The 26,963-nt window shown below is 48.1% G+C and overlaps 1 protein-coding gene across 1 annotated transcript in view; it reads left to right on the top strand.

Annotated features, from left to right (window-relative positions):
* The window catches only part of TGM1 (transglutaminase 1), a 56,952-nt gene that overhangs the window by 24,796 nt on the left and 5,193 nt on the right, over window positions 1–26,963 (top strand). The window contains exons 4-13 of the mRNA XM_083410201.1: window positions 8,886–9,137; window positions 11,722–11,840; window positions 14,045–14,152; window positions 16,973–17,147; window positions 17,844–17,982; window positions 18,879–18,982; window positions 19,853–19,941; window positions 21,652–21,805; window positions 22,938–23,219; window positions 26,547–26,707. Of these exons, the coding sequence (XP_083266327.1) occupies window positions 8,886–9,137; window positions 11,722–11,840; window positions 14,045–14,152; window positions 16,973–17,147; window positions 17,844–17,982; window positions 18,879–18,982; window positions 19,853–19,941; window positions 21,652–21,805; window positions 22,938–23,219; window positions 26,547–26,707 (1,583 nt within the window). The remainder of the gene's footprint in view (window positions 1–8,885; window positions 9,138–11,721; window positions 11,841–14,044; window positions 14,153–16,972; window positions 17,148–17,843; window positions 17,983–18,878; window positions 18,983–19,852; window positions 19,942–21,651; window positions 21,806–22,937; window positions 23,220–26,546; window positions 26,708–26,963) is intronic.

The raw sequence follows: 26,963 nt of genomic DNA, 5'->3' as shown, positions 1-26,963 counted from the left end.
TCCCATCACCTCCTGGCAAATAGAAGGGGAAGAAATGGAGGCAGTGAGAGATTTTACTTTCTTGGGCTCCATGATCACTGCAGATGGTGACAGCAGTCATGAAATTAAAAGACGCCTGCTTCTTGGGAGGAAAGCAATGACAAACCTAGACAGCATCTTAAAAAGCAGAGACATCACCTTGCCAACAAAGGTCCGTATTGTTAAAGCTATGGTTTTCCCAGTAGTGATGTATGGAAGTGAGAGCTGGACCATAAAGAAGGCTGATGGCCGAAGAATTGATGCTTTTGAATTCTGGTGCTGGAGGAGACTCATGAGAGTCCCATGGACTGCAAGAAGATCACACCTCTCCATTCTGAAGGAAATCAGCCCTGAGTGCTCACTGGAAGGACAGATCCTGAAGCTGAGGCTCCAAGACTTTAGCCACCTAATAAGAAGAGAAGACTCCCTGGAAAAGACCCTGATGTTGGGAAAGATGGAGGGCCCAAGTAGAAGGGGACGACGGAGGACGAGATGGTGGGACAGTGTTCTCGAAGCTACCAGCAGGAGTTTGACCAAACTGCGGGAGGCAGTGGAAGACAGGAGGGCCTGGCGTGCTCTGGTCCAGGGGGTCACGAAGAGTCGGACACGACTAAACAACAACAATGTGAGTTGCAGGTTGGCATCACCTGAAGATCATTGCATTGTCTGTCTCTGGATTGGAGAGACGGTCGGCTTTTGGATTAGTGGGAGAGCTTCTACTTTGCATGCAGTCAGTCCCAGATTCAATCCTAGGCATTCCCAGGTAGGGCTTGCCTGAAACCTCAGAGTGGTGCTGCCAGTCAGTGCAGGCATCTCTGAATTAGATGGGCTGGGGTTCTCACTGCACGAGAAAGGATTCCTCTGCCGCTTCCTATTAATGGTGAAACACGGAGCGGCCCTGTTTTGCAGGTAAGATCTGAGATTTAGTTTATGGTGTCACCGCTGCAGCCTGGAAGGCAGGAAGAGGGAGTTGGTGAAAGGGACCTCTGAGCAAATGCAGAGTTCTCTCACTGCTGGAGAGACTTCTCACCCCAAAGACCCCGGAGGGTCCCAGTTACTGGTAGAATAGATTGTCTGAGCTGATGATATTTGGCGGCTTTATTTGCTCCTAGGAATTGGCGTTGGCAATGGAGGGCGATCGATAGATCAGAAGGCGGTGTGCTCTTTTTGAAGAACTCAAGCACTGGGCAGGATGCGTTTAATAAGATAATTGAGGGCATTGGTCCCAGGGACCGTCAACATCAAAGGGAAACCACAAAACTGCCCAATCCTGCAGGGACAATTGATGGGAACGGCTGCTCCTGCCCAATTTGGTGCCCACATAATTATTTGGCTGGAGGAAATGAGACCCAGAAGAATCCTTTATTCTCTGCCTGGCTAATCACACAGATCCTTACCAACCCTTATTTGAGGCTCCTTCCGGAGAGCCCATTTCCTTGACCGTTCAACTATGATTTGCTTGCAGGGAGAGGAGATGACGGTTGCCATTTATGGAAGCATCCTTCCACCCCGAGTCGTTTGTGGGGAGGTTTGATGGCGTCAGCGTCACGCTTTCTGCCTCGTTTTCCTTATTACACAAAAAAAGCACCCCATTTAGCAGGGGAGCGGGTTCGTTGCGCCACCGGCGGTGCGCGATGGAGCCCCAAAATAGTGACAGTCTGGGAGCACCCTTTGTCTGGCAATTGAGCCAGGCACGCTTCAAACTTGGTTTCTGGCCATAAAAGCAGGAGTATTTTAGGATGTATTTTAATTGATTGCCTGATAATAATAATAATTTATTATTTGTATCCCGCCCATGTGGCTGGGTTTCCCCAGCCACTCTGGGCGGCTTCCAACAAAGATGAAAAATACACTAAAATGTCACACATTAAAAGTTTCCCTAAACAGTGCTGCCTTCAGATGTCTTCTAAAACTCTGGTAGTTGTTGTTCTCTTTGACATCTGATGGGAGGGCGTTCCACAGGGTGGGTGCCACTACCAAGAAGGCCTTCTGCCTGGTTCCCTGTAACCTCACTTCTCACAGTGGGGGAACTGCCAGAAGGCACTCGGAGCTGGACCTCAGTCTCCGGGCAGAACGATGGGGGTGGAGACGCTCCTTCAGATATACTGGACCGAGGCCGTTTAGGGCTTTAAAGGTCAGCACCAACACTTTGAATTGTGATTTTATGTTAATGTGTTATACATTTGATGTTAGCCGCTCTGAGCCCGGTTTTGGGTTGGGAGGGCGGGGTATAACTAAATATTATTATTATTATTATTATTATTATTATTATTATTATTATTGGTTCATTCGTACATTAAGTTGTGTTGGGAGTGGATTGAGAATCCATGTTGTTGTGAACATCCCTTGTCTGAATGAAAGTCTGGGAAGATGAGTTGGCGTCTGGAAGGAGGCATTTCATAATTAGGAAATGATAATGACTTGCGCAAGCCCAATGTTCCCAGTATGTGCTTGGATCCGTCCTGCAAACTGCTGAGAATCTAGAGGCACTCCAGAGCTGCTTTTCATCCAGCTGTTTTGCACATCTGGAATTAAAGGGAGCTTCCAAGCTGTTGGAGCTTCTCATTCAGGAGGCCTAAAATGGGACCACAGCAGCCACTGATGGTATCAGAAACCTGCCGGGCGTTCGCCAGCTCAGATCTCCTTGGCGGTGTTGCTGGCAAACGGGTTGCCCCACCCCGATCCCTGGCAGGATTCGTGCATCAAGAGGATGTGGCCTGCTGGACTGAAAGGTCCATCCGTCGTCGTGCCTTTCGTAGTGTGTCCGCCACATCGCTCCAGGAAGGCCTGCTAGGAGCAAGGGGGTGTGTGAAGGCACTGGCTCTCTCCTGCTCTGGGCCCAAGCAGGTAGACTGCAACTCTCCATGGAGTCTCCACAGCAGGATTAATGATAGCAGCCATCTTTCATCATGGTTGGAGGGGAGGTTAGATAATGATGATAATGATAATGATACGGTGGTGCCTCTGGTTAAGAACTTAATTCGTTCCAGAGGTCCCTTCTTAACCTGAAACTGTGCTTAACCTGAGGTACCACTTTAGCTAATGGTGTCTCCCGCTGCCGCCACGCGATTTCTGTTCTCATCCTGAAGCAAAGTTCTTAACCCGAGGTACTATTTCTGGGTGAGCGGAGTCTGAAACCTGAAGCGTCTGTAACCCGAGGTACCACTGTAATGATAATTTATTATTTACATCCCATCCATCTGGCTGGGCTTCCCCAGACACTCTGTGTGGCTTCCAACAAAAGATTGTTGTTGTTTAGTCGTTTAGTCGTGTCCGACTCTTCGTGACCCCCTGGACCAGAGCACGCCAGGCCCTCCTGTCTTCCACTGCCTCCCTCACTTTGGTCAAACTCATGTTGGTAACTTCGAGAACACTGTCCAACCATCTCGTCCTCCGTCGTCCCCTTCTCCTTGTGCCCTCAATCTTAAAAAGATTAAAAACACGATAAAACATCCATTGTTAAAAACTTCCCTAAACAGGGCTGCCTTCAGATGTCTTCTAAAACTCAGGTAGTTGCTTATTTCCTAGACATCTAATGGGAGGGCATTCCAGAGGGCGGGTGCCACCACTGAGAAGGCCCTCTGCCTGGTTCCCTGTAACCTCACTTCTCGCAGGGAGGGAACCGCCAGAAGACCCTCGGTTCTGGACCTCAGGCTGAAAGATGGTATACTGGGCCTTTGAGGCTGTTTAGGGCTTTCAAGGTCAGCAGCAACACTTTGAATTGTGCACGGAAATGTACAGTGGTACCTGTTATATACGCTGCAGGTTACAGACTCCGCTAACCCAGAAATATTACCTCGGCTTAATAACTTTACTTCAGGATGAGAACAGAAATCACACGGTGGCAGCGGGAGGCCCCACTAGCTAAAGTGGTGCTTCAGGTTAAGAACAGTTTCAGGTTAAGAACGGACCTCCGGAACGAATTAAGTACTTAACCTGAGGTACCACTGTACTGGGAGCCAATGTAGGTCTTTCAGGACTGGTGGTATATGGTCTCGGCAGCCACTCCCAGTCACCAGTCTAGCAGCCACATTCTGGATTAGTTGTAATTTCCGGGTCCCCTTCAAAGGCAGCCCCACGTAGAGCTCATTGCAGTAGTCCAAGCAGGCGATAATCAGAGCGCCTGCCTCACCCTCCCTGGTTAAGGCTATTCTGCTAAAGGGATCCAAGAGGAATTGCTTCCGTCCGACGCCCAGATGGGGGCTAGGGCCCGAGAACTCCTCCAGGGGGGGAGACCCCTTAGGGATACACCTATTGGATGTAATCTCGTAGATGAGAAAGATCTTCTTGGAAAGATCCTCTTGCCAAGTCTTCTGGCGAGCACATTAAAAGAAAGATGTTAATTATACTTTGAGTCCTCTCCTGTCCTGGAATGCCCTATCGGTCGGGTTTCATAGGCCTTCATCACAACTCTGCCCTCTGGATGTTGTGCAATGCCAGCCGGCACCAGTTTGCGGAAGGCTCTCCTCCAGAACGGGGGCACCATTTTGTGCACCCCTGTCCTCCTCTGTTGTTCCCTGCCGGCTGCCCCCTGGAAACCTTTAAAACGAATGTGTTTCCACCTACTGTTTAGCCGCAGGCGGAAATCCACCAGGTGCAGCTTCTTCTAACAGTCCAAGAAACACCACCTGTTGGATTTCTGCCCACCGCACGGCTGCTTAAAGGCACGAGGCTTGCGCCACAGGGTGGGAAGGAGAGTCGCGGCGCACCCACAGCCAGGGAGGAGAAGGGGAGACGCGGGTGACACAGCGATGGGACCTCTCACCAGCTGCAAGCTCTCTAGGTGTGGGATGGAGGAGAAAGGAGTCGATATGGAGATGCCGCGCCCCACTTAAGAACAGGTTTGGCTTTTTCCTGCCCGAACCTGCTTGCTGGAGGCTGGGAGAGAACATGAGGAGGTTTGGGACACAGCCTGTTCCCGATTGCCCTCCAAAGGATGCGAGGAGCCACCTCGGCCCAGCTGCTGGGTGTGGGTCTACTCGGAGCAGGGAGTGAGCGCGCTTATCTCTCTGATGTTCTTTTGCAAGAGTCGAAGCAAGCTTTGTCGGCATACGCGCCACAGTTCAACAGGTGCTGTGCGGGGCGCTCTTCTCCTCACTGCCAGAGCCCACCCAGTGGCGTAGCGTGGGGGGTGCAGGGGGGGCCAGCCGCACCGGGTGCAACATCTGGGGGTTAGGGTTAGGGGGCGCAAATCCACGGGTTAGGGGGCGCAAATTACTTGCCTTGCCCCGGGTGCTGACAACCCACGCTACGCCACTGAGCCCACCAACCAAATATTATTTTCGGATAATAATCCCGTGTTTTCCTCCGGGAAGCTCAAAGTGTGACGTCTGCTTCTCTCCCTCCCCACACAACAACCCGGAGAGGTGGGCTCATAGCTGTCATCTTTTCCCTTTTCTTGCGAGGAATCCTATTTGGAATAAGGGAATTTCCCTTAAAAAATGGAAAATGTTGACAGCTATGGGTAGGCTAGGTGGAGAGACGGGCAGGGACTGGCCTGCCCAAGGTAACACCTAGTGGGCTTCGTGGCCGAGTGGGGATTCGAACTCAGGTCCTCCAGGCCGTGGTCTGACACTCTAACCCAGTGGTGTCCAAACTTTTTTCAAAGAGGGCCAGATTTGATGAAGTGAAGGGCCGTGAGGGCCGTCCAAAGTTGTTAACCTTTTTTTTAAGATTGCAGTTGTTGAGATTTCTTTAGGATTAAGTTGTTGAGGGTTTTTTAGGATTTTACCCCAGGAAATAAACTACCACCGGGGCCGGATTAAACTGACCGGAGGGCTGGATTAGGCCTCCGAAACGGACTTTGGACATGCGTGCTCTAATCACTAAACCTCCGGGCACTCGTGACTGTATTATATATCAAACTCAATTACGAAAACCCCTCTGGTGCAAATACTTCTATCATTTTTCTCCTGCTGCTTCTATCTTGAATCCTGCCCGCAGTTTTATTTGTTTGCAGTGCTTTTCCAAAAAGCCCCCCATTCTTCTGTTCAAAGTTCCTTTTGATCTCTTAATAATGCTACCGACTTTGACATTTCCGCATAGCCCATTGGCTCTCAGTCCCAAGCTTTTCGTTCGTCGCTCTGCCCATTTTCGCCTCTGGCCCTTCCCACCACCAGTTTGTGGCCCCCGGAAGGTCTTGCTCAGAAAGAAATGTGGCCCTCAGGACCCTGGGGGGCGACCCTCACGAGAGTGGCCAACTTTCTCGGCACGCCTTACTCCTGTGTCTCTTGCGAGCAACTCTGATCCTATTTTTCTGGTGGCCGAATATTTGTGAAAGGCAGAGGAGCAGCCTTGCTGGCCTTTGGGAGGGTCATTTGGCAATGTCCTCTGTTTATACCGCAGCTGTGTTCCTTTTTGGTTATCTGTTCCCACACAGGCCCACCAAGGCTGTGGAAGTGGAGCACATTTTGCTTACGCTTCGCAGGCTACCTGAGGTGAAAACAGCCACCTCCTTGGCTGCTTCCAGGCCTTCCTTGATAAAACCAGCAGTTCCTGAAATCCTAATATCAACAAACAAAGGAAATTGAGCGAGAGAAGCAGCCAGGCCTGTGTTTTTTTGTGGAGAAATGGTCTGTGACCCAGACAAACAAAAAAGACAGTTCTGGCTGTGTGCGGAGAGATGTATGTTTCTCATGCCCTTCAGGTTCAGGGTACTTCTGAGCATAAACAGAGCAGATAGGTGTGCGGTTGCCACCTTTCCCTCCTGGGCAGAGCTCTTGCGCTCTTAAGAATTGGGTGGAATTGTCAGTGGAAGGTTCGAAACAGGCTGCACCTGGTGGATTTCTGCCCAAAGCAAGTTATTCAAAGATCAACTGCTGTGGCTTAGAAATCCTGCCTTAAAAGTAATAAAATAAATTGCCTGGGTTGCTTACCGACGAGACGGCGCTTGCAATAAGTTGCACTTTGGCAATAAGTATTAGCAAAGGCAGCGTGTGGCAAGAAATTATTTTATAGCTGGCCATAGAATCTGGCAAGGAGACCGGCAGCCCAGCGGTGCTTACGAAAGGGCATTGCACAAAAGGGGGAGATGGCTTTGCAAAAACGGTGTCTTGGGCACACTGGACATATATTGGGAGAAATTCACACTGAGGACTCAGAACTCGCAAGCTGAATTTGAGATGAGAGAAGCAAGAGGCTGGCGTTTGCCCCTCCCTCTCTGTGGGGCGGCAGCCCTGCCAGGCTCAGTGGGGCGTCTGCCAAACCCAGGGCGAGGCACATTCCTGTAGGTAAAGCAAGCGGGTCCTGGGTTTGAAACCTGAGAAGGCAGCTCAGCGGAGGAGGGCAGCTGCCAGGGATGAAAGGCAATGATCTGGACAGTTTGCGGCGGGACGTCCCGGCTTGCTAGTGGGGCGGGGCAGCACTGCTCTGAGGTTTCTGCCCTCCCTTGAAATAGAACCAGTGCCCGAGTTTGCTTCTTTCCTCCTCCCTCCTCCCTCCCTTTTCCTTTAGTGTCGTATCTTTTACATTGCAAACCTGAGGGGCAAGAAGTGTAAGCTCGTCTTCCTGGAGCCCTTTAGGGGGCAGGGGGTAGCTGCTGAAGAGCTACAATTAAAAAAAACAACCAGTAAATTTTATTATTATTATTATTAATTGAATTTATATACCGCCCTATACCCGGAGGTCTCAGGGAAGAACGTGCTTGTTCAATCCTGGCTGTTCCTTCACCCTCAGAGATTCTGGGAATGGCGGGTGGCAGGGCCTTCTCTGTGGTGGCCCCTGAGCGGTGGAACTCCCTCCCACCCAGGGCATCCGGTGCCCTCTTTACACATATTTTGGAATCATTTTTATTTGAGTTTACAAATACAAAATTATAACAATCCAAATGCATATCCATATATAGAGATTTCTCTTAATCTCCAGATTCCCCACCCCTTCCGTGGGTCTTATTATCAACATTTACAACTGCAAATTATTCCATAATCTATATTTGATATCAATCCATATTATCCACGGTCTTTGTTATATTACAAGTGAGATTAGAATCCTGCTAATGTTTCCATCTGCTTGCAGTCGTCACCTAAATAACTTACAAATTTTCCCCATTCTTTTTTAAAGTTTTTGTTCTTTTGGTTCCTGAGTTTTCCAGTCAGATTTGCCATTTTGGCATAGTCTATCAGCTTAGTTTGCCATTCCTCTTTTGTCTTTCCATCTCTAGGCTACTAACATCCGAGCGGCTGTTGTCCCATAAATAAAAAGTCTTTTCTGATCTTTTGGTATGTTGCTACCTATAATTCCTAATAAGAAAGCTTCTGGTTTTTAAACAAAGGTTATTTTAAACATTTTTAAAATTTCATTATATATCCTTTCCCAGAAAGCTTTTCTTACCTCACACGTCCACCACATATGATAAAAGGTACCCCTCACGCATCTTTTTTCGGAAGCCGAAGGTGCTCCGTTTTGAGTGTAACACTTCCGATTTGAGTGCCACGCTTCCGTTTTGGGTGTTAGGCTGAGGTCTGTCTGTTTTTTGCTATGTATTTTGCCTTTTTGTGGCTTTTTTGTTTTGCTCTTGTGACTGTGTGCAACCCAGTTCAGCTACTGGTGTATTGGTTGTGTGACTGCAGCACATTGTTTATTGCTTTCATTTTATGGATCAACGGTCTCATTACATAGTGAAATTCATGTGAAATTGCTGTTTCAGGCGTTGTTTTAAAAGTCTGGAACGGATTAATCCGTTTTGCTTTATTTTCTATGGGAAAGCGCACCTTGGTTTTGGAACGCTTTGGTTTTGGAACGGATTAAGTTTGAGAACCAAGGTACCGCTGTAGTTGGCGGACACAGGAAGCAGGAGGTGGATCGCTCGGCCAAACGGTCTTGCCTTTGTTTCCCCCCGCTAATCTCTCTTTCTTTCTCTCCCCCCGCAGGTCCATCACCACAGACCTCAAAGGGGACGTACATTCTGGTTCCAGTGGGCAAGGCCATGGACGGAGGGCTCTGGTCAGCAGAGGTGACCGACACAGGCACAAACACCATATCCCTGCGGGTCAACACCTCGCCCAACGCCGTGATTGGAAAGTACCAGTTTGGGGTCAAGACGCGGACCAAGGCGGGCGAGTACCAGATGCCCTTTGACCCCCGCTACGATATTTACATCCTCTTCAATCCCTGGTGCAAACGTAAGTTGGACGGCTTTCTTATTTCTCTCTCCCTCTTTATGTGCATGTGTCAGTAGAGAACGAGGCTCCTAATGTTAGGGTTGTGGGTTCGAGATGCATGTTGAGCCAAAGATTCCCGCATCACAGGGGGTTGAGCTAGATGACCTCTTGGGGTCTCTTCCAACTCTGATTCAACGAAGCTGCAGCGGTTTCTAATAGCCAGTAATTGGAAGTGTGTGCTGTCTCTGACAGGGGAGGCAGAAAATAGCCATTGGGGTCAGTGGCATCAATTGATTAGAAGAATTTCATTTATGAATAGGTAGAGTGAGGAAAAGAAAGAAAGAAAAGAGTGAGAGAGATTAGGGAGGGGGGGAGAAAAAAATACTGTTACATTACCATATATTAATATAAGGTAAAGGTAAAGGGACCCCTGACCATTAGGTCCTTAGTCATGTGGTCAGCATGACTAAGCCGCTTCTGGCGAACCAAAGCGGCGCACAGAAACGCCGTTTACCTTCCCGCCGGAACGGTACCTATTTATCTACTTGCACTTTGACGTGCTTTCGAACTGCTAGGTTGGCAGGAGCAGGGACCGAGCAACCCGTCGCGGGGATTCGAACCACCGACCTTCTGATCAGCAAGCCCAAGAGGCTCAGTGCTTTAACCCACAGCGCCACCCGCGTCCCAATATATTAATATACAGATGTGTATATTATTGCCTTACTGTCCCAACACACATATGAGCTAATATAGTCTGTGTAAACTCATTCCGAATACCAGTGTCTTTATCTGCGCAGATAAACATATTCAAAGTCAATAAAAGAAGTTTACTCACATCAGTTCACAGTTGGATTCCTGAAGGCAGACTTAGTTACAAATATGTACATGTGGGTCTCCCCATATGGAGGAATAATCCCAGCGTTTCTGCTAGCTGAGAGCTAGCAGAGCAGTTCTAGCTAAAAGCTGGTCAAACGAAGAAGAAAGTCAAAAAAGGGAAAAGTTGCTGCGTGACTCATCCTTTGGTTACCTGGACAGGTGAGGTCACGCCCACCTTCCATCACATGCAAAGGGAAGGATGCTCCAGCCAAGAGGAACAGGTAGTTTCGACTGGCTGGACCAAACATCCCCTTGCATGTCTTCTCTATCATTTCAAGGAATGTTGTACTTGATTGACTCCCATGGATCACATCCCACATTTCAGGTCAGAGTCTTTCCCCAATTTTACGGGAGGGTCTCGTTTTTCCTAGCCTCCTCGCTGCTGGAAGGCTCTGGCCAGCAAAAGCTTGTCCTGATACCAAGAACCATGGGGAAACGGTCTTATCTCTGTCCCACGCACACACCCAGCACGAAAAATGGGAATGATCTGCGGGTGGGAGGGGTGGAGAAAGGAAACCTTTTATCTCCAATGGAATATGTTGAATTAAGCACCAAAGAAAATAAATCTCTTGGCTCCGCATTGTAGAGTTTTACAAAGGCCAGCTGAGCAGAACATTCAGGGAGTGTCAGGATAAGAGATGAAAAATAACAAAAGGCACTCTGCGCATGCCTCTGGGACATGTTCCAGAATGTCCGGCGCTCTTCAGGGGGCGGTCAGCTCAAAAGGGAAGAGTCGAGGAACTTAAATTGAGCTCATGAGAAGCAGAACTCCATTGCACTCAGAGGCAGAGCTTGGTTTGGAAAACCCCAAGCAAAGGGTGCCTCTGAGCATACGTAGAGCACCCATTTTCCTTCCCGCTGAAAAAATGATTGCAAAACACACATACACCCCAAAAAAAGAGTGACATATGTCATATAAAAGCATAAAAACAATATAACTTTAAAAACATCAACAAGACCCGCTTGGATGCTACTAGCCCAGAGATGGAAAGAAGAAAGAGTCGCTACCAGAGAAAAATGGAAAACTAAACTGATGGATTACGCTGAAACGGCAAAGCTGATCGGAAAGCTCAGGAACCAAAAGGACAAAAACTTTAAGAAAGAATGGGAAAGATTCATAATTTATTTAGGGGATCGCTAAGCAGATGAAAACATTAGCAGGATTTTAATCACACTTGTAATGTAATAAATACGATGGGCAATATGGATAGATATAAACAGTGTTTTTTTCTGGGGGGAAGCAGGGAAATGTATACCCCTAAACATTTTGTGAACTTTTGTTCTTTTTTCCATTTACTGTATTTATTTTCCCCGATTTGAACTATAAAATGGTGATTTTCTTGAGTCAAAATGAGAGTACCCCCTCAACATTTTTTTAAATAAAAAAAGCACTGGATATAAAATATAGATTATGATACACAATTGAAAACGTTGACATTACCACCCCTGGAGAGGGGACTGGGGGGGGGGGAGTCGTGAGATTCAGAGAAATCTCTATGGAAATGTATTTGGTTTTGTTATAAATTTGTATTTGAAAAATCAGATAGAAAAGATAATAAAAAAATCAACAAGAAAACACAATTAAGATGATAGGGAGTCAAAATATTCTCCTCCCGTTGGTGATTTTTGCGCACACGTTCGGTGGTCTCTCTCCTCCTTTAAAAGGCCTATAATTTTGAAGCTCCTGAATTTGCCCTAAACTTCCCCTCTTCCATTTTTCCCCATTCAGAGGATCCTGTTTACCTGGACCAGACCGGTTGGCTGGACGAGTATGTGCTGAACGAGTCGGGGAGGATCTACTATGGGACTGAAACCCAGATTGGGGAACGCACGTGGAATTACGCCCAGGTAGGATGCGGTGGCGCTGTGGGTTAAACCACAGAGCCTAGGACTTGCCGATCAGAAGGTCGGCGGTTCGAATCCCCGCGACGGGGTGAGCTCCCGTTGCTCGGTCCCTGCTCCTGCCAACCTAGCAGTTCAAAAGCACGTCAAAGTGCAAGTAGATAAATAGGTACCGCTCTGGTGGGAAGGTAAACAGCGTTTCCATGCGCTGCTCTGGTTCGCCAGAAGCGGCTTAGTCATGCTGGCCACATGACCCGGAAGCTGTACGCTGGCTCCCTCGGCCAATAAAGCGAGATGAGCGCCGCAACCCCAGAGTTGGTCACGACTGGACCTAATGGTCAGGGGTCCCTTTACTTTTACCTTTATCCTTTAGGATGCAAAGTGGTCTAAGGTCTCAGGGTGCTCGGTATTGTTTACATCAGCCCTCAGAGATGAGGCTGCCCGCCACTACCAGCACCCCTGTACAAGGTGAGAGGGGCCACAGGTTCATCGAACCTGCTTCTGGCTTCCACGACTTCTCCTAAACTTCCTTTAAAACTCTCAAATCGCCATTCAAGGTGACTTTAACAGAGTGGAGAACTAAGCCAAAACCAAAACAATGGATTTCACTGGGGACAAATCTCAGGTTCTGAACTTAGGCAGGAAGAACCGTCAAACAGAAGATGGGGGACACCTGGCTTGGCCATGTGAAAAGGATCTAGGGGTCTTGGTGGACCACAAACTGATCGTGAGCCAACAGTGTGATGCAGCAGCAAAAAAGGCTAATGCTATTCTAGGCTGCATCAACAGAAGCATAGCGCCCAGGTCAAGGGAAGTGATAATATTGCTGTGTTGTGACTTGGTCAGTCTTGTGTCCAGTTCTGAGCGCCACGGTTTAAAAGGAATGTTGACAAGGTGGGACATTTGCAGAGGAGGGCGACCAAGATGATCGAGGGTCTGGGAACCAAGGCTTATGGGGAATGGATGAGGGACTTGGGTGTGTTTAGCTCGGAGAAGGGATGAGACTGGGAGGAGATACGATAGCCATCTTCAAATACCTCAAGGACTGTTACACAGAAGATGGAGCAAGCTTGTTTTGTAGGACCCGTGCCAATGGGTTCAAGTTACCAAAAACGAGATTCCAACTAAAGTTGTGGGTTTTCCTTCCTTGGAGGTTTTTAAGCAGAGGTTGGATGGCCATCTGTCAGGGATAATTTAGTTGAGATTCCTGCCTTGCAGGGGGTTGGACTAGATGACCGTTGGGGGTCCCTTGCAACTCTATGATTCTATGAATTTTCTTCCTCTTTAAAATCATTTGCACATTACACCCCAGACTGTCAGACACCCATTCGGAGTGTTTAGCAGTGCCAACTATGTTTTTTTATAAAAATTAAATTAAATTTAAAAGTATGAAAAAACTGACATTTTTCAGTTATGAATGTGTTGGGGATACACCCTGAGAAGCATGAAATGAAAGGAAATATGGATAAATACTCCACAAGCAAATTGGGAGGTGTGAAGGATAAATGCTCATATAACCTCCCTGTGTGGGTTAAACCACAGAGCCTAGGACTTGCCGATCAGAAGGTTGGCGGTTCGAATCCCTGCGACGGAGTGAGCTCCCGTTGCTCGGTCCCTGCTCCTGCCCACCTAGCAGTTCGAAAGCACGTCAAAGTGCAAGTAGATAAAAAGGTACCGCTCCAGCAGGAAGGTAAACGGCGTTTCCGTACACTGCTCTGGTTTGCCAGAAACGGCTTAGTCATGCTGGCCACATGACCCGGAAGCTGTACGCCGGCTCCCTCGGCCAATAAAGCGAGATGAGCGCCACAACCCCAGAGTCGGTCACGACTGGACCTAACGGTCAGGGGTCCCTTTACCTTTACCTTTAAGCAAATCAGAACAAATCAGAACAAACGCTCAATAAAGGCCAGATAAAATCTAACCCTCATGTTAGCTCTGGGCAAGCAAATCAGGACGATGGCCTATTATAGGCCTTCTGGAGGAGAATCAAAGGTTCCTCTGACGTCTTTCGAAAATAACAGAGCAGCACTGAAGCGCCTTGTGTGGTTATTCTGGTTATCTGCCAGCAGGAGGCGCTGTTGCTTGCATCGTGGTGCTTTGCAGTTTTGCTTCTGCAGGAGCTTTTGACGGTGCCTTTAGGTACCCAGCGCAGTTTGGTGTGTGCGTGTGAGAGATCTTTGATTGTGCCCCCTTCTCCTCTCCCCCCGCAGTTTGACCAGGGTATCTTAGATGCCTGCCTCTACGTCCTGGACCGTCGTGGGATGCCGCACGCGAGTCGTGGAGACCCCATCATGGTTTCGCGGGTCGTCTCTGCCATGGTGAGCCCTCGGGACGGTTTCGGCTTCTTGCCCACCCAACAAAACTTGCTTGCGCGTTTCCTTTTTTAAAAAATCGTCTTCTTACTTTCTGTCTTCAATTTGCACCCCTCTCTTCAGAAAGCTTATAGCACCTGCCTTTCTGCATGGAGAAAGTCACTTTGTTTATTGCATTCATATCATACCTTCATCTCCATGGAGCTAGAGCATGGGTAGGCAAACTAAGGCCCGGGGGCCGGATCCGGCCCAATCGGCTTCTCAATCCGGCCTGCGGACGGTTTGGGAATCAGCATGTTTTTACATGAGTAGAATGTGTCCTTTTATTTAAAATGCATCTCTGGGTTATTTGTGGGGCATAGGAATTTGTTCATTTCCCCCCAAAAAATATAGTCTGTCCCCCTACAAGGTCTGAGGGACAGTGGACCGGCCGCCTGCTGAAAAAGTTTGCTGACCCCTGAGCTAGAGGGTAGTTCTTCGCACCACGTCATTTTATCCCTTCAACAACCCTGCGAGGGAGGTTAGCCTGAGAGGCAGGAACAAGGTCACCCTGCGAGCTTCACGGTTGGGTGGGGATTCGAACCCTGGTCTCTCAGGTCCAAGTCTAACCACTATGCCACCGCAGGCTCCCTGGTAGATCTCCTTTTTGGGTTCCCTAAAATGCGTCCTGCCTTTGGCCAGTATACCTGAAGGAGCGTCTCCACCCCCATCGTTCAGCCGAGACATTGAGGTCCACCTCCGAGTGTCTTCTGGCAATTCCCTCATTGTGAGAAGTGAGGTTACAGGGAACCAGGCAGAGGGCCTTCTCAGTGGTGGCACCCGCCCTGTGGTACGCCCTCCTGTCAGATGTCAAGGAAATAAGCAACTATCGGACTTTTAGGGAAAGTTTCAGTTCAGGGAAGTTTTTAATGTTTGATTCTACAGTGGTACCCAGTTTATGAACTATTCCGTTTACGGACTCCGCAAAACCGGAAGTGGTGTCCCGGTTTGCAAACTTTATCTCAGTCTAAGAACGGAAGCTGAACGGTGGAAGGGCACCGACAGCGGGAGGCCTCATTAGGGAAAACGTGCCTCAGTTTAAGAATGGTTTCAGTTTAAGAACGGACTTCTGGAACGGATTAAGTTCGTAAACTGAGGTATCACTGTACAATTATAAAAGGGGGGAAAGGAAGACATCTGAAGGCAGCCCTGGAGAGGGAAGTTTTTAATGTTTGATGTTTTATCGTGTTTTTAATATTTTGTTGGGAGACTCCCAGAGTGCCTGGGGATACCCAGCCAGATGGGCGGGGTATAAGTAATAAATTGTTGTTGTTGTTGTTATTTATACCCCGCTCATCTGGCTGAGCTTCCACAGCCACTCTGGGCGGCTTCCAGCAAAATATTAAAATACAGTAATGCATCAAACATTAAAAGCTTCCCTAAACAGGGCTGCCTTCAGATGTTCTCTTTGACATCTGGTGGGAGAGAGTTCCACAGGGCGGGCGCCACCACCGAGAAGGCCCTCTGCCTGGTTCCCTGTAACCTCACTTCTCGCAGGGAGGGAACCGCCAGAAGGCCCTCGGAGCTGGACCTCAGTGTCTGGGCTGAACGATGGGGGTGGAGACGCTCCTTCAGATATACTGGACTGAGTATATCTAGTACAGTAATAGTATTCCTATTGCCTAAACACTTCGGATCCATATTTCTACGGCACCGCCAAGTGGATTAAGCGCCGTGGAACTTCTTAATCTTAGCACACCTTTCTCATTGTAGAAATGAACCGTTAGAGGTGCTGCCATAAAAGTAGCGTACTCGCAAAGCTAAGCTGGAACCTGTACGGGGAACTGTGAGCTGAGAATCCCGCATTGCAGAGGGTTAGACTAGAGGACCCCCGGGTCCCTTCCGACCCGACAATTCTTTGATTCTACTAAAGGCGAAGCAACGAAACCTTGTGTCCCTCCGGGGCTGACACGGCACTCGCTAACCGTACTGATTCTCCCCACCTCTCTCTCTCTCTTTTTTCATAATATTTTTTATTAAGACTTTTACATAGAAAAAAGAAAGAAAAATACAAAAATACAAAGATAAAAACAAAAACAAAATAAAAACAATTCCATTTTCATAGTATTTCTTACATTTGCTTGTTTCCCAGACTTCCCCACAGCTCCCCTCACTGTATTCCAATTCAAATATTTAATCAGCAAATCCCTTCCCTCTATCTTATCTTAATCTTTATCTTAATATATTAAACCTTTAATTCTTCATCTTTTGACCTTCGAATTTTCCATACTCCTTCACCACATTATTACTAATAACCTTTTAACCTTCATCCTTTTTTTTTTTAATAAATATTTTATTCATTTTTACATACAAAACAACAAAGCAAAACAAAAACAACGAACAATACACCAAAAACATACAGAATTACACAAACATAACATACTACAGACAACAGAAATAAAAACAATCTTATCTTCATATTGATCTTGCATTAACTTGTTTCTCTGACTTCCCCGAGTCTCCCTTCCCTGTATTCCAATTCATACAATTTAACAACAAATCCCTTCCCTCTGTCATGTTTAACCTCCTTTCTTGATTTGAATGTCTTAATATAGCTTATTCAATACTTAGAACTTAAGATGTTGGGTCTTCTAATCTTTAAAGTTTTACTCCAATAACCTTATACATTCAATCTGATGTTATTTTAACATTCATTAATCTTGTAGTGTTTCTGTAACCTTTTAACCTCCATCCGATGTCATTCTAACATTCATTGATTTTATAATATTTCTGTAAATAGTCTTTAAAATTCTTCCAATCTTACTCCACCACCTCTCTCTCTCTCAGGTGAACTCTCTGGACGACAACGGTGTGCTGGTCGGAAACTGGACAGGCGATTACTCGCGCGGCACCAACCCCTCGGCCTGGGTGGGCAGCCGGGATATCTTGCTGAAGTACCACAAGACGGGCTACCCGGTTCTCTACGGCCAGTGCTGGGTGTTTGCCGGAGTCGTGACCACAGGTAGCTGCCGTCTGCGAGGAGACGGGACGAGAGTGGGCTCTGGGGATGGGAGAGGAAGGGCATGGACAGAAGCAGGGCCTTGCAGGATCGGGTCCATGTGGTCCAGCGCCCTGGTCCTCAAAGGGGCCGCCCAACATCACATCCTTAGTTGTTTATAAGGATGGGAAATCTGTTGTCGTCGTTCCTTCACCCTCCCTCCATGTTTTTAACTCTCCATTGTCATCTCCAAGAGGCATAGGAAGGGGGGGGCGGGGGGCGGTTCATAAAAAACTTTTTTTAAAAAATGCCTGCTCCAAAGGTCTTATCTTACTACACTAGGGATTATATAGCTATATGTGAAATTTCAGGCATATCACTTAACATCTTGACCCTCCACGAAAATGGCTGCTTACCTGGCCGTTTTCCTATGTCGCGAAGGCTGAAATTTCAATTCAGTAGAGCACTTACTGTTCCCAACCCTAACCCTGTGGAAAGCCATCTAATTAGACTTTAAATTTGATTTTTACATGTTTTTAGGAGGTAATTTGATTATTGTTTGATTTTATATCAATGTTATGTATCTGACGTTAGCCGCCCTGAGCCCGACTTCGGCTGGGGAGGGCGGGAAATAAATAAAAGTTGTTATTATTATTATTATTATTATTATTATTATTTATTATCTCTTCCCATTCCTCCTCCTCCTCCTTGTCCCCCCAGTCCTCCGGTGCCTGGGCATTCCAACCCGGACCGTCACCAACTACAACTCGGCGCACGATACGGACGTCAGCCTCACCATGGACATATACTTTGATGAGAACATGAAGCCGCTGGAGAACCTCAATGCCGACTCTGTTTGGTAAGCACAGCGACCCTTCCGCCTCCGTCTCGGGTTCCTATGTTCAGGAGGAAGGGCGAACCCAGGACGGCCGCCACCCAAGTACCCCGCTTTATTAAAGAGAAACTTTTTATTTAGCATAGCTTTCTGTGTATAAGACTAGGTTTTTTTCTTTAAAAAGTGGTGTTCGTCTTAGACATGGAGAGTGCATACAGCGGGCATTTGATTGGTTACTGCCGCGGCTGTCAGCGGCTATTGGGCGTGTTATTGGCTGCTGCGTCAGGGGCTGGTGTTGATTGGCGATTTTCAGCAATCCCCCCTAAAAAAAAGCTCAACAGCCCTGTGCAATCCCCCCACCCCATAAAAAGCTCAACAACTCTTGGCAATCCTCACCCCGAAAAGCTCAACAACTCTGAGCCATCTCCCCCCATTTTCTTAAATTTGAGTCCCCTAAATTAGGGGCGTCTTATACATGGGTGTGTCTTATACATGGAAAAGTACGGTACACTTTTCAAGTTTACGCATTTCATTAGTTTTACAATCAAACATTTTCCCACTTTCTGTGGTTCTTTAAACTTATTTTACAATCTCTTCTGCCTATCCAAATTCATTTAATTTGCTCATTTAATTATCAACTTTAAATATATACTCTTATGTAATAACTGCAGGTTATAACAATAACCCTGCCCATGTTTTTTATCTGTTTGCAATTTATCTATCAACATTCAATAAACCATTTCCATTCTTTTATTGGAAAAAAAGTTTCTTATCTTGATTACTTATTCTTCTGATAAGTTTCGCCATTTCTGCATATTCCGTAAGTTTTTGTCTCCATTCTTCCTTTGCTGGGACTTCTGCTTCTTTCCACTTCCAAGTACCCCATTTTAATTCTTTTTTTCTCCCCTGTCCGGACGCAGGAATTTCCATGTCTGGAACGACTGCTGGATGAAACGTCCCGATTTGCCTTCAGGGTTTGATGGGTGGCAGGTTGTAGATGCGACGCCCCAGGAATCCAGCAGCGGTGAGTCAAGGAGAAGTTCCTGCGCATAAAGACTCAGATGCCCTCCAGCTGTTTGGGACTCCAACTCCCATCATGCATGCTGGAGTTGTACTCCAAAACACCTGGAGGACACCTGGCCAGCTTACAACTTTTGGGGTCGCAAACTAGGTGGAGTGGGCCCAGTGGCGTAGCATGGGGGGTGCAGGGGGGGCCGGCCGCACCGGGCGCAACATCTGGGGGGGGCGCGCTCGCACTCACAGCTCTCTGCCCCTACCTGGCTCACTCACTCTCTCTCACTGCAGTGCTGGCTGTGCAAATCCGATCCGAGCCGCCGGGTCGCCGCCCACTATGGAGGGGAGGGTGCAAGGTGTGCGGTGCGGTGCGGAGAGAGAGCGAGGGACTATCTGGGGGAGGGACAGTGCGGGGGGGGCGCAAATTACTTGCCTTGCCCCAGGTTAGGGGGCGAAAATTACTTGCCTTGCCCCGGGTGCTGACAAACCCACGCTACGCCACTGAGTGGGCCTAACAGCTTGGGAGTTGCTGGACCGGTCTCCTTATTGCACTGGCACACTAGCACTGCAGATGGCTGGAGATGGGTACTGCATCCATCCGACCAGCAGGGTTCAGGTGACTTTGTGAGCCAATCAGACTCTGTCTGGCCCCATAAAAGGTGCTTGAATCACTGAGGGAAACTCCTGAGTTTGAGTACTGAGGAAGAATTTGCTACGTGGTTTCATTCTTAAGCAACACCTGCCACGGTATGGACGCCAGTTCAAATCGTGCTGCAAGGAGTTCCGCAGATTAACACTGGAAGCCGTTGTCTGTTCCGGAAAGGGGACGGGGAGTCTGACACGGAGCTCCATCTCATCTCTCCCCTGCTTTCCTCAACAGGCATTTTCTGCTGCGGTCCCTGCTCCGTAGAGGCCATCAAGAACGGGCTGGTCTACATGAAATACGATGCCTCCTTCTGCTTTGCTGAGGTACTTGTTTCTGAATGATTTTGCATGTGCGAATGCTACTGAGCGATCCCCTGGTCATGTCACCGCAACTCTGATTCAGACTTGGAACCTTCAGCACCAGGGAGAGCTCCCCAGGAATGCAGACGTCAATTCCATCACTAATAATAATAATAATAATAATAATAATAATAATTTATTTGTACCCTGGCCATCTGGCTGGGTTTCCCCAGCCACTCTGGGCGGCTTCCAACAAAGATTTAAAATACATTAAAATGTCACACATTAAAAACTTCCCTAAACAGGGCTGCCTTCAGATGTCTTTTCTAAATGTCAGGTAGTTGTTTATCTCTTTGACATCTTGTGGGAGGGTGTTCCGCAGGGCCTGGTTCCTTGTAGCTTTGCTTCTCGCAGTGAGGGAACCACCAGAAGGCCCTCGGCGCTGGACCTCAGTGTCCGGGTAGAATGATGGGGGTGGAGACGCTCCAACATACAGTTGCAATCAAAATTATTCCACCCCCCATTGCAAATCAGGTTTGTTCTCAAAAACTGCAGACTTTCAACTGTTTGCAAGGAGGAAATCCAACAAAACCAACAGCAATAGCTCCGCACAACGGATGCGTCAAGTGGTTCCACCAAATTCAGCTGAAAATGCAACTTATAGCGAGACTGGAAAAGCCAGGATACGCTTTCAGCTGAATCTCACCTGATTTGCAACAGGGTGGAATAATTTCAGTTACAGCTGTGGATAAACAAAAGGTTAGAGCAACCTCCCCCAACTTCTGCCCTCCAGATTTTGCTGGACTCCAGCTCCCATCAGCCCCAGCTAACACAGTCACAGGTTGAAGGTGACGAAAGGTTTCAACAGCACCCGAAGACATAATCTGCAGCACAATCATAATAATCCTTGCCATCACTAAACTGGTTTTCTGCTACAGCATCCAGTGAAATTGAAATGTCCATCTGTCTATCTCGATGGGTAGATAGACATAGATACACAAGGTCTTTGCCACAGAAATGGGGATGAATACCTTATATCTATCTCTTCAAAGTTTACCGTAGCTATTTTGAGCCGGCGACACTTTGCTGTGGACTGCCGGCCTCTTGAACTTGTTGTGACTTGACTTCTGGGTAAACCTTCTCTAGGGATCATGTAGCTAAAGAGGAGAAGTAATAATAATAATAATAATAATAATAATAATAATAATAATTTTATTATTTATACCTCACTCATCTGGCTGGGCCTCCCCAGCCACGCTGGGCAGCTCCCAACAGAATATTATAAACATGATAAAACATCAAACATTGAAGACTTCCCTAAACAGGGCTGCCTTCAGGTGTCTTCTAAAAGTCAGATAGTTGTTTATTTCTTTGACATCTGATGGGAGGGCGTTCCACAGGGCGGGCGCCACTACCGAGAAGGCCCTCTGCCTGGTTCATTAAGCAAGGTTCGGTTTTGGGGCAAGTTTAGCTCAGTTGGTAGAGCATGAGGCTGTGACCCTCAGGGTCAGGGGTTCGAGCCCCATGTTCGGCGACAGATTCCTCCATTGCGGGGGGTTGGACTAGATGACCCTCGTGGTCCCTTCCAACTCTACAATTATGTGAAATGACAAGGGGCAGAGATGCCCCTCTACCCCCAAACAGAACCATGGGCAAACACAGTTGTTGGTTTTTATGGTGGAGGGCCTGCTGACGGGTTTCTTTGACCTAATTTATCTCTCTCTCTCTTTGCAGGTGAACAGTGACAAGGTGTACTGGCAGCGCCAGTCTGACGGCAGCTTCAAGATCGTCTATGTGGAGGAGAAGGCAATCGGTCACTTAATCAGTACCAAGGCAGTGGGCTCCAATCAGCGCCACGATGTCACCGACATTTACAAACATCCTGAAGGTAATGTGCTGTGTGGACAAGGGGGCAGACAGCTGGGATTCCTGAGGCAGGACACACACAAATAATTAAGAATAAGAATAAGAATACAGTGGTACCTCAGGTTAAGTACTTAATTCATTCCAGAGGTCTGTTCTTAACCTAAAACTGTTCTTAACCTGAAGCACCACTTTAGCTAATGAGGCCTCCCGCTGCCGCCGTGCGATTTCTGTTCTCATCCTGAAGCAAAGTTCTTAACCCAAGGTACTCTTTCTGGGTTAGCGGAGCCTGTAACCTCAAGCGTATGTAACCCGAGGTACCACTGTAATAATAATAATAATAATAATAATAATAATAATAATAATAATAATAAATAATTTATTTATACTCTGCCAATCTGCCTGGGGTTTCCCCAGCCACTCTGGACAGCTGCCAACATAATATTAAAAACACGATAAAACATCAAACATTAAAAACTTCCCTGAACAGGGCTGCCTTCAGATGTCTTCTAAAAGTCAGATAGTTCTTTATTTCCTTGACATCTGATGGGAATAAAACCAAGATATAAAACCACAAAATACCTAATAAAAATAAAAACAAGAACCCAATAGCGCCCCCCCCCAAAAAACACGACATTTTAAAAGGGCAAAGGATGTAAATCGGATCAACCAAAAGCCTGGTTAGAAAGGAACGTTTTTGCTATAAAATATGCAGGGATTTGTGTTTTGCAAAACGAACCGTGGAAAGAGAAAAATGGAAGCCGTTGGTATTTTAAGGTTGCTTGAATGAATACAGTGGTACCTCGGGTTAAGTACTTAATTCGTTCCGGAGGTCCGTTCTTAACCTGAAACTGTTCTTAACCTGAAGCACCAACTGTTCTTAACCTGAAGCTGCCGGAGCACGATTTCTGTTCTCATCCTGAAGCAAAGTTCTTAACCCGAGGTACTATTTCTGGGTTAGCGGAGCCTGTAACCTGAAGCGTCTGTAACCCGAGGTACCACTGTATTTGAAAATGGAAAATGAAATTAAAATTAGGGGGGGTAAATTCCAGGCAGTTTGGAATGAACCCGTCTTCGCTCTGGACCTTCACCTGCCCCTTGACTGCAGCAGCACCTGAGCATCTCTCTCCATCCTTCTCCCTCTTTCTCTCTCTCAGGCTCCGAAGCAGAGCGCAAAGCGGTCGAAACGGCCGCCAAGCATGGCACCAAGGCCCACATCTACACCAACAAGGAGTGGGGTGACGACATCTCCGTGACGGTGGACACCCAGGAGGCCTACACGGGCCAAGACATCTCCCTCAGGGTCATCCTGAAGAACCGCAGCTCCATGCCTCGCAGCGTCTCCCTCAACCTCTTCGTGGCCGTCATGTATTACACCGGCGTAACGGGCAGCAACTTCAAGCAGGAGAAGAGGGAGGTCCAAGTGCCGGCCAGCGGAAGTACGGCACCTTATTTATTTGTTGTTTTTTCAAATTTGTATACCACCTTCTTCCAAGGATCTCAGGGTGGTGGGCAGATTTCTCCTCCTTTTCACCCTCACGACAGGCCTACGAGGTAGGCCAGGCTAAGAGGTTGGCCCAAGGTCACCAAGGGAACTTCATTATTATTATTATTATTATTATTATTATTAGAATTTACAGTGGTGCCTCGCAAGACGAAATTAATTCGTTCTGCGAGTCTCTTCATCTAGCAGTTTTTTCGTCTTGCGAAGCAACCCTATTAGCGGCTTAGCGGATTAGCAGTTTAGCGGCTTTTAGTGGCTATTAAAGGCTATTAAAGGCTATTAAAGGCTATTAAAGGCTTAAGGGATTAGCGGATTAGCTGCTAAAAGGCTATTAGCGGTTTAGCGGCTTAGAAAAAGGGGGTGGGGAGCGAAAAAAAATCTCAAGACTCACAAGACATTTTCGTCTTGCGAAGCAAGCCCATAGGGAAATTTGTCCTGCGAAGCGCATCGAAAAACGGAAAACCCTTTCGTCTAGCGGGTTTTCCGTCTTGCGAGGCATTCGTCTTGCAGGGTACCACTGTATATGCCGCCCTTATACCTGGAGGTCTCATGGCGGTTCACAGAAAAGATCACAATATATAAATTCAAAATAAGAACAATAACCCAGTAAGGTAAAGGTAAAGGGACCCCCGACCATTAGGTCCAGTCGTGGCCGACTCTGGGGTTGCGGCGCTCATCTCGCTTTACTGGCCGAGGGAGCCGGCGTACAGCTTCCGGGTCATGTGGCCAGCATGACTAAGCCGCTTCTGGCGAACCAGAGCAGCGCACGGAAACGCCGTTTACCTTCCCGCTGGAGTGGTACCTATTTATCTACTTGCACTTTGACTGCTGGCAGGAGCAGGGACCGAGCAACGGGAGCTCACCCCGTCGCGGGGATTCGAACCGCTGACCTTCTGATCGGCAAGTCCTGGGCTCTGTGGTTTAGACCACAGCGCCACCCACGATAACCCAGTAACACCCCCTCAAAAAGAGCCACATTTTAAAAGGATATAGGTTGATGTCCATCAGGTCAACCAAAGGCCTGGTCAAAAAGGAATGTTTGTGCCTGGCACCTAATAGTGTATAATGAAGGCGCCAGGCGAATTTCCCTGGGGAGAGCATTCTACAGACAGGGAGCCACCGTAGAAAAGGCCCTGTTCTTGTGATGCTACCCTCCAGACCTCTCAAGGAGGAGACACATGAAGGAGGGCCTCAGAAGATGATCTCAGATCCCGGGTAGGTTCATATGGAAAGAGGTATTGTGGTCCTGAGCTTCATGGCTGAATGGGGATTCGATCCCGGCTCTCTCCCAGGTCCTGGTCCAAAACTCGAACTGCTACACCACACTGGCTCTTGGTCACCGTAAATCACGGGCCATGTATCTGCTTGGGCCTCCTGCGTCACGTCAAACAACCCCATTGCGAGGGGCCTCCCCGTGGCAGGGGAATAGTCAATGGACATGGCAAAATGGGTAGAGTCAGGGCACTCTGCTGCGCGGGGGGGGGGGGCATGGAAGAAATCCACAGCACGTGGTGCGTTCTCTCTAAGTCAGTGGCTCTCAAAGGAGAGGATGGCAAGTGTGGCTGGAAGAGTCGAGGACAACGAAAGAAACATTGAAACATTTCAGTGTAGTGCAGTATAGTTTCGACAGAAGTTTTATGATTTGCAGAATACGGATATTCTACGCTAAAAGCCCTGCTCTGAGTTATAATCATCATCATCATTTGTTATTTATACCCCTCCCATCTGGCTCGGTTTCCCCAGCCACTTTGGGCGGCTCCCAACAGAATATTAAAAGCATGATAAAACATCAAACATTAAAACTTCCCTAAACAGGGCTGCCTTCAGATGTCTTCTAAAAGTCAGATAGTTGCTTATTTCCTTGACATCTGGTGGGAGGGCGTTCCATAGGGTGGGTGCCACTACCAAGAAGGCCCTCTGCCTGGTTCCCTGTAACCTCACTTCTCGCAGGGAGGGAACCGCCAGAAGGCCCTCAGAGCTGGAGCTCAGTGTCCGGGCTGAACAATGGGGGTGGAGATGCTCCTTCAGGTATACAGGGCCATTTAGGGCTTTCAAGGTCAGCACCAACACTTTGAACTGAGCTCGGAAATGTACTGGGAGTCAATGTAGGTCTTTCAGGACTGGTGTTATGTGGTCTCGGCAGCCACTCCCAGTCACCAGTCTAGCTGCCGCATTCTGGATTAGTTGCAGTTTCCGGGTCACCTTCAAAGGTAGCCCCACGTAGAGCGCATTGCAGTAGTCCAAGCGGGAGATAACCAGAGCATGCACCACTCTGGCGAGACAGTCTGCAGGCAGGTAGGGTCTCATCCTGCGTACCAGGTGGAGCTGGTAGACAGCTGCCCTGGACACAGAATTGACCTGGCCCTCCATGGACAGCTGTGAGTCCAAAATGACTCCCAGGCTGCGCACCTGGTCCTTCAGGGGCACAGTTACCCCATTCAGGACAAGGGAGTCCCCATATCTGCCAGCCCCCTGTCCCCCCAAAACAGTACTTCTCTCTTGTCAGGATTCAACCTCAATCTGTTAGCCGCCATCCATCCTCCAACTGCCTCCAGACACTCAGGGTTACTGCAGAGCGGGTTTCAGCGATCTTTGGAACTTGCCGAAGACTCTTCCGCAGACTGTGGCAATCATCTGAGTGTTTAAGGCAGGGGTCTGCAACCTGCGGCTCTGGAGCCGCATGTGGCTCTTTTACACCTTTGCCGCGGCTCTGGGGTGGATACTAGCGAGGGGAGGAGGCGCACTGTGCGCCCCGACACTCCCCACTGTGGCAGGCGCTGTACTGGCTGTGACGTCGCATGAGGGCGGTGCATGTGTTAGTCCGCCTGCTACATTGTAAGGGGCATGTACGCTGGTCACTGCATTGAAAGGGGGCATGTACGCTGGTCACTGTTTTGAAGGGGAGTGAAGAACACACACACACAAAAAGGTAACTTGTTAATTTAACGTTTATTTCTATGAGGAGGAGTAATTCTGACGGGTCAAACAAAGAAATAATAAAAAAGTGACAAAAAAGTTGTTTTTATAATGATGAGTTTTGCGGCTCCCAGTTTTTTTTTCCTTCGGAAACGGGTCCAAGTGGCTCTTTTTGTCTTAAAGGTTGCAGACCCCTGGTTTAAGGGATAAAGTAAATAAATACTAAAGCAGTGCGTCTCTCAGGGAACCTGGTCCCGAGCTGCGTAGAGCCACAGGTTGTGCCGTAGAGCTGGTTGTGTTTTTCGGTCCCAGTTTGCGTAACCCTTCCCCTGCCTTTCCCTTCCAGGCCAGGCTGTTCCCATGGTGGTCTCCTATGCCGAATACAAGCCCCACCTGGTTGACCAGGGAGCCATGAAGCTGAGCATCTCGGGGAAGGTGGCCGAAACCGGCCAGGTGATCGCGAAGGAGCACACCTTCCGTTTGCGGACGCCGGACCTCACTCTGACGGTATGGCACATGGGCTGTGGTTTAGAGTCGGGGGGGAGGGCAGCCTTGCCTTCAGGGCAGCCATTGGAGGGCCAGTTGCCATGGTGGGCGTGGCCAGAGACCAAAGTGGGTGGAGCCATGGGTGTAAACGTTGCCTTTGTGTGTAATTACCTCGCTGTCCTCTGTGTAGACAAGCCAAAGGGAATTCGAGGGGTTTGAGGACAGATTTAAGGTGTTGAGCAGAACTAGCAAGCATTAGTGTCCGGAATAAGGTTGT

This window comes from Podarcis tiliguerta (assembly GCF_965153285.1).
Source record: "Podarcis tiliguerta genome assembly, chromosome: 13".
In the NCBI taxonomy this organism is placed as follows: Eukaryota; Metazoa; Chordata; class Lepidosauria; order Squamata; family Lacertidae; genus Podarcis; species Podarcis tiliguerta.
The sequence above is the reverse complement of the archived record's forward strand: the minus strand, read 5'-3'. Positions and strand labels throughout refer to the sequence as shown.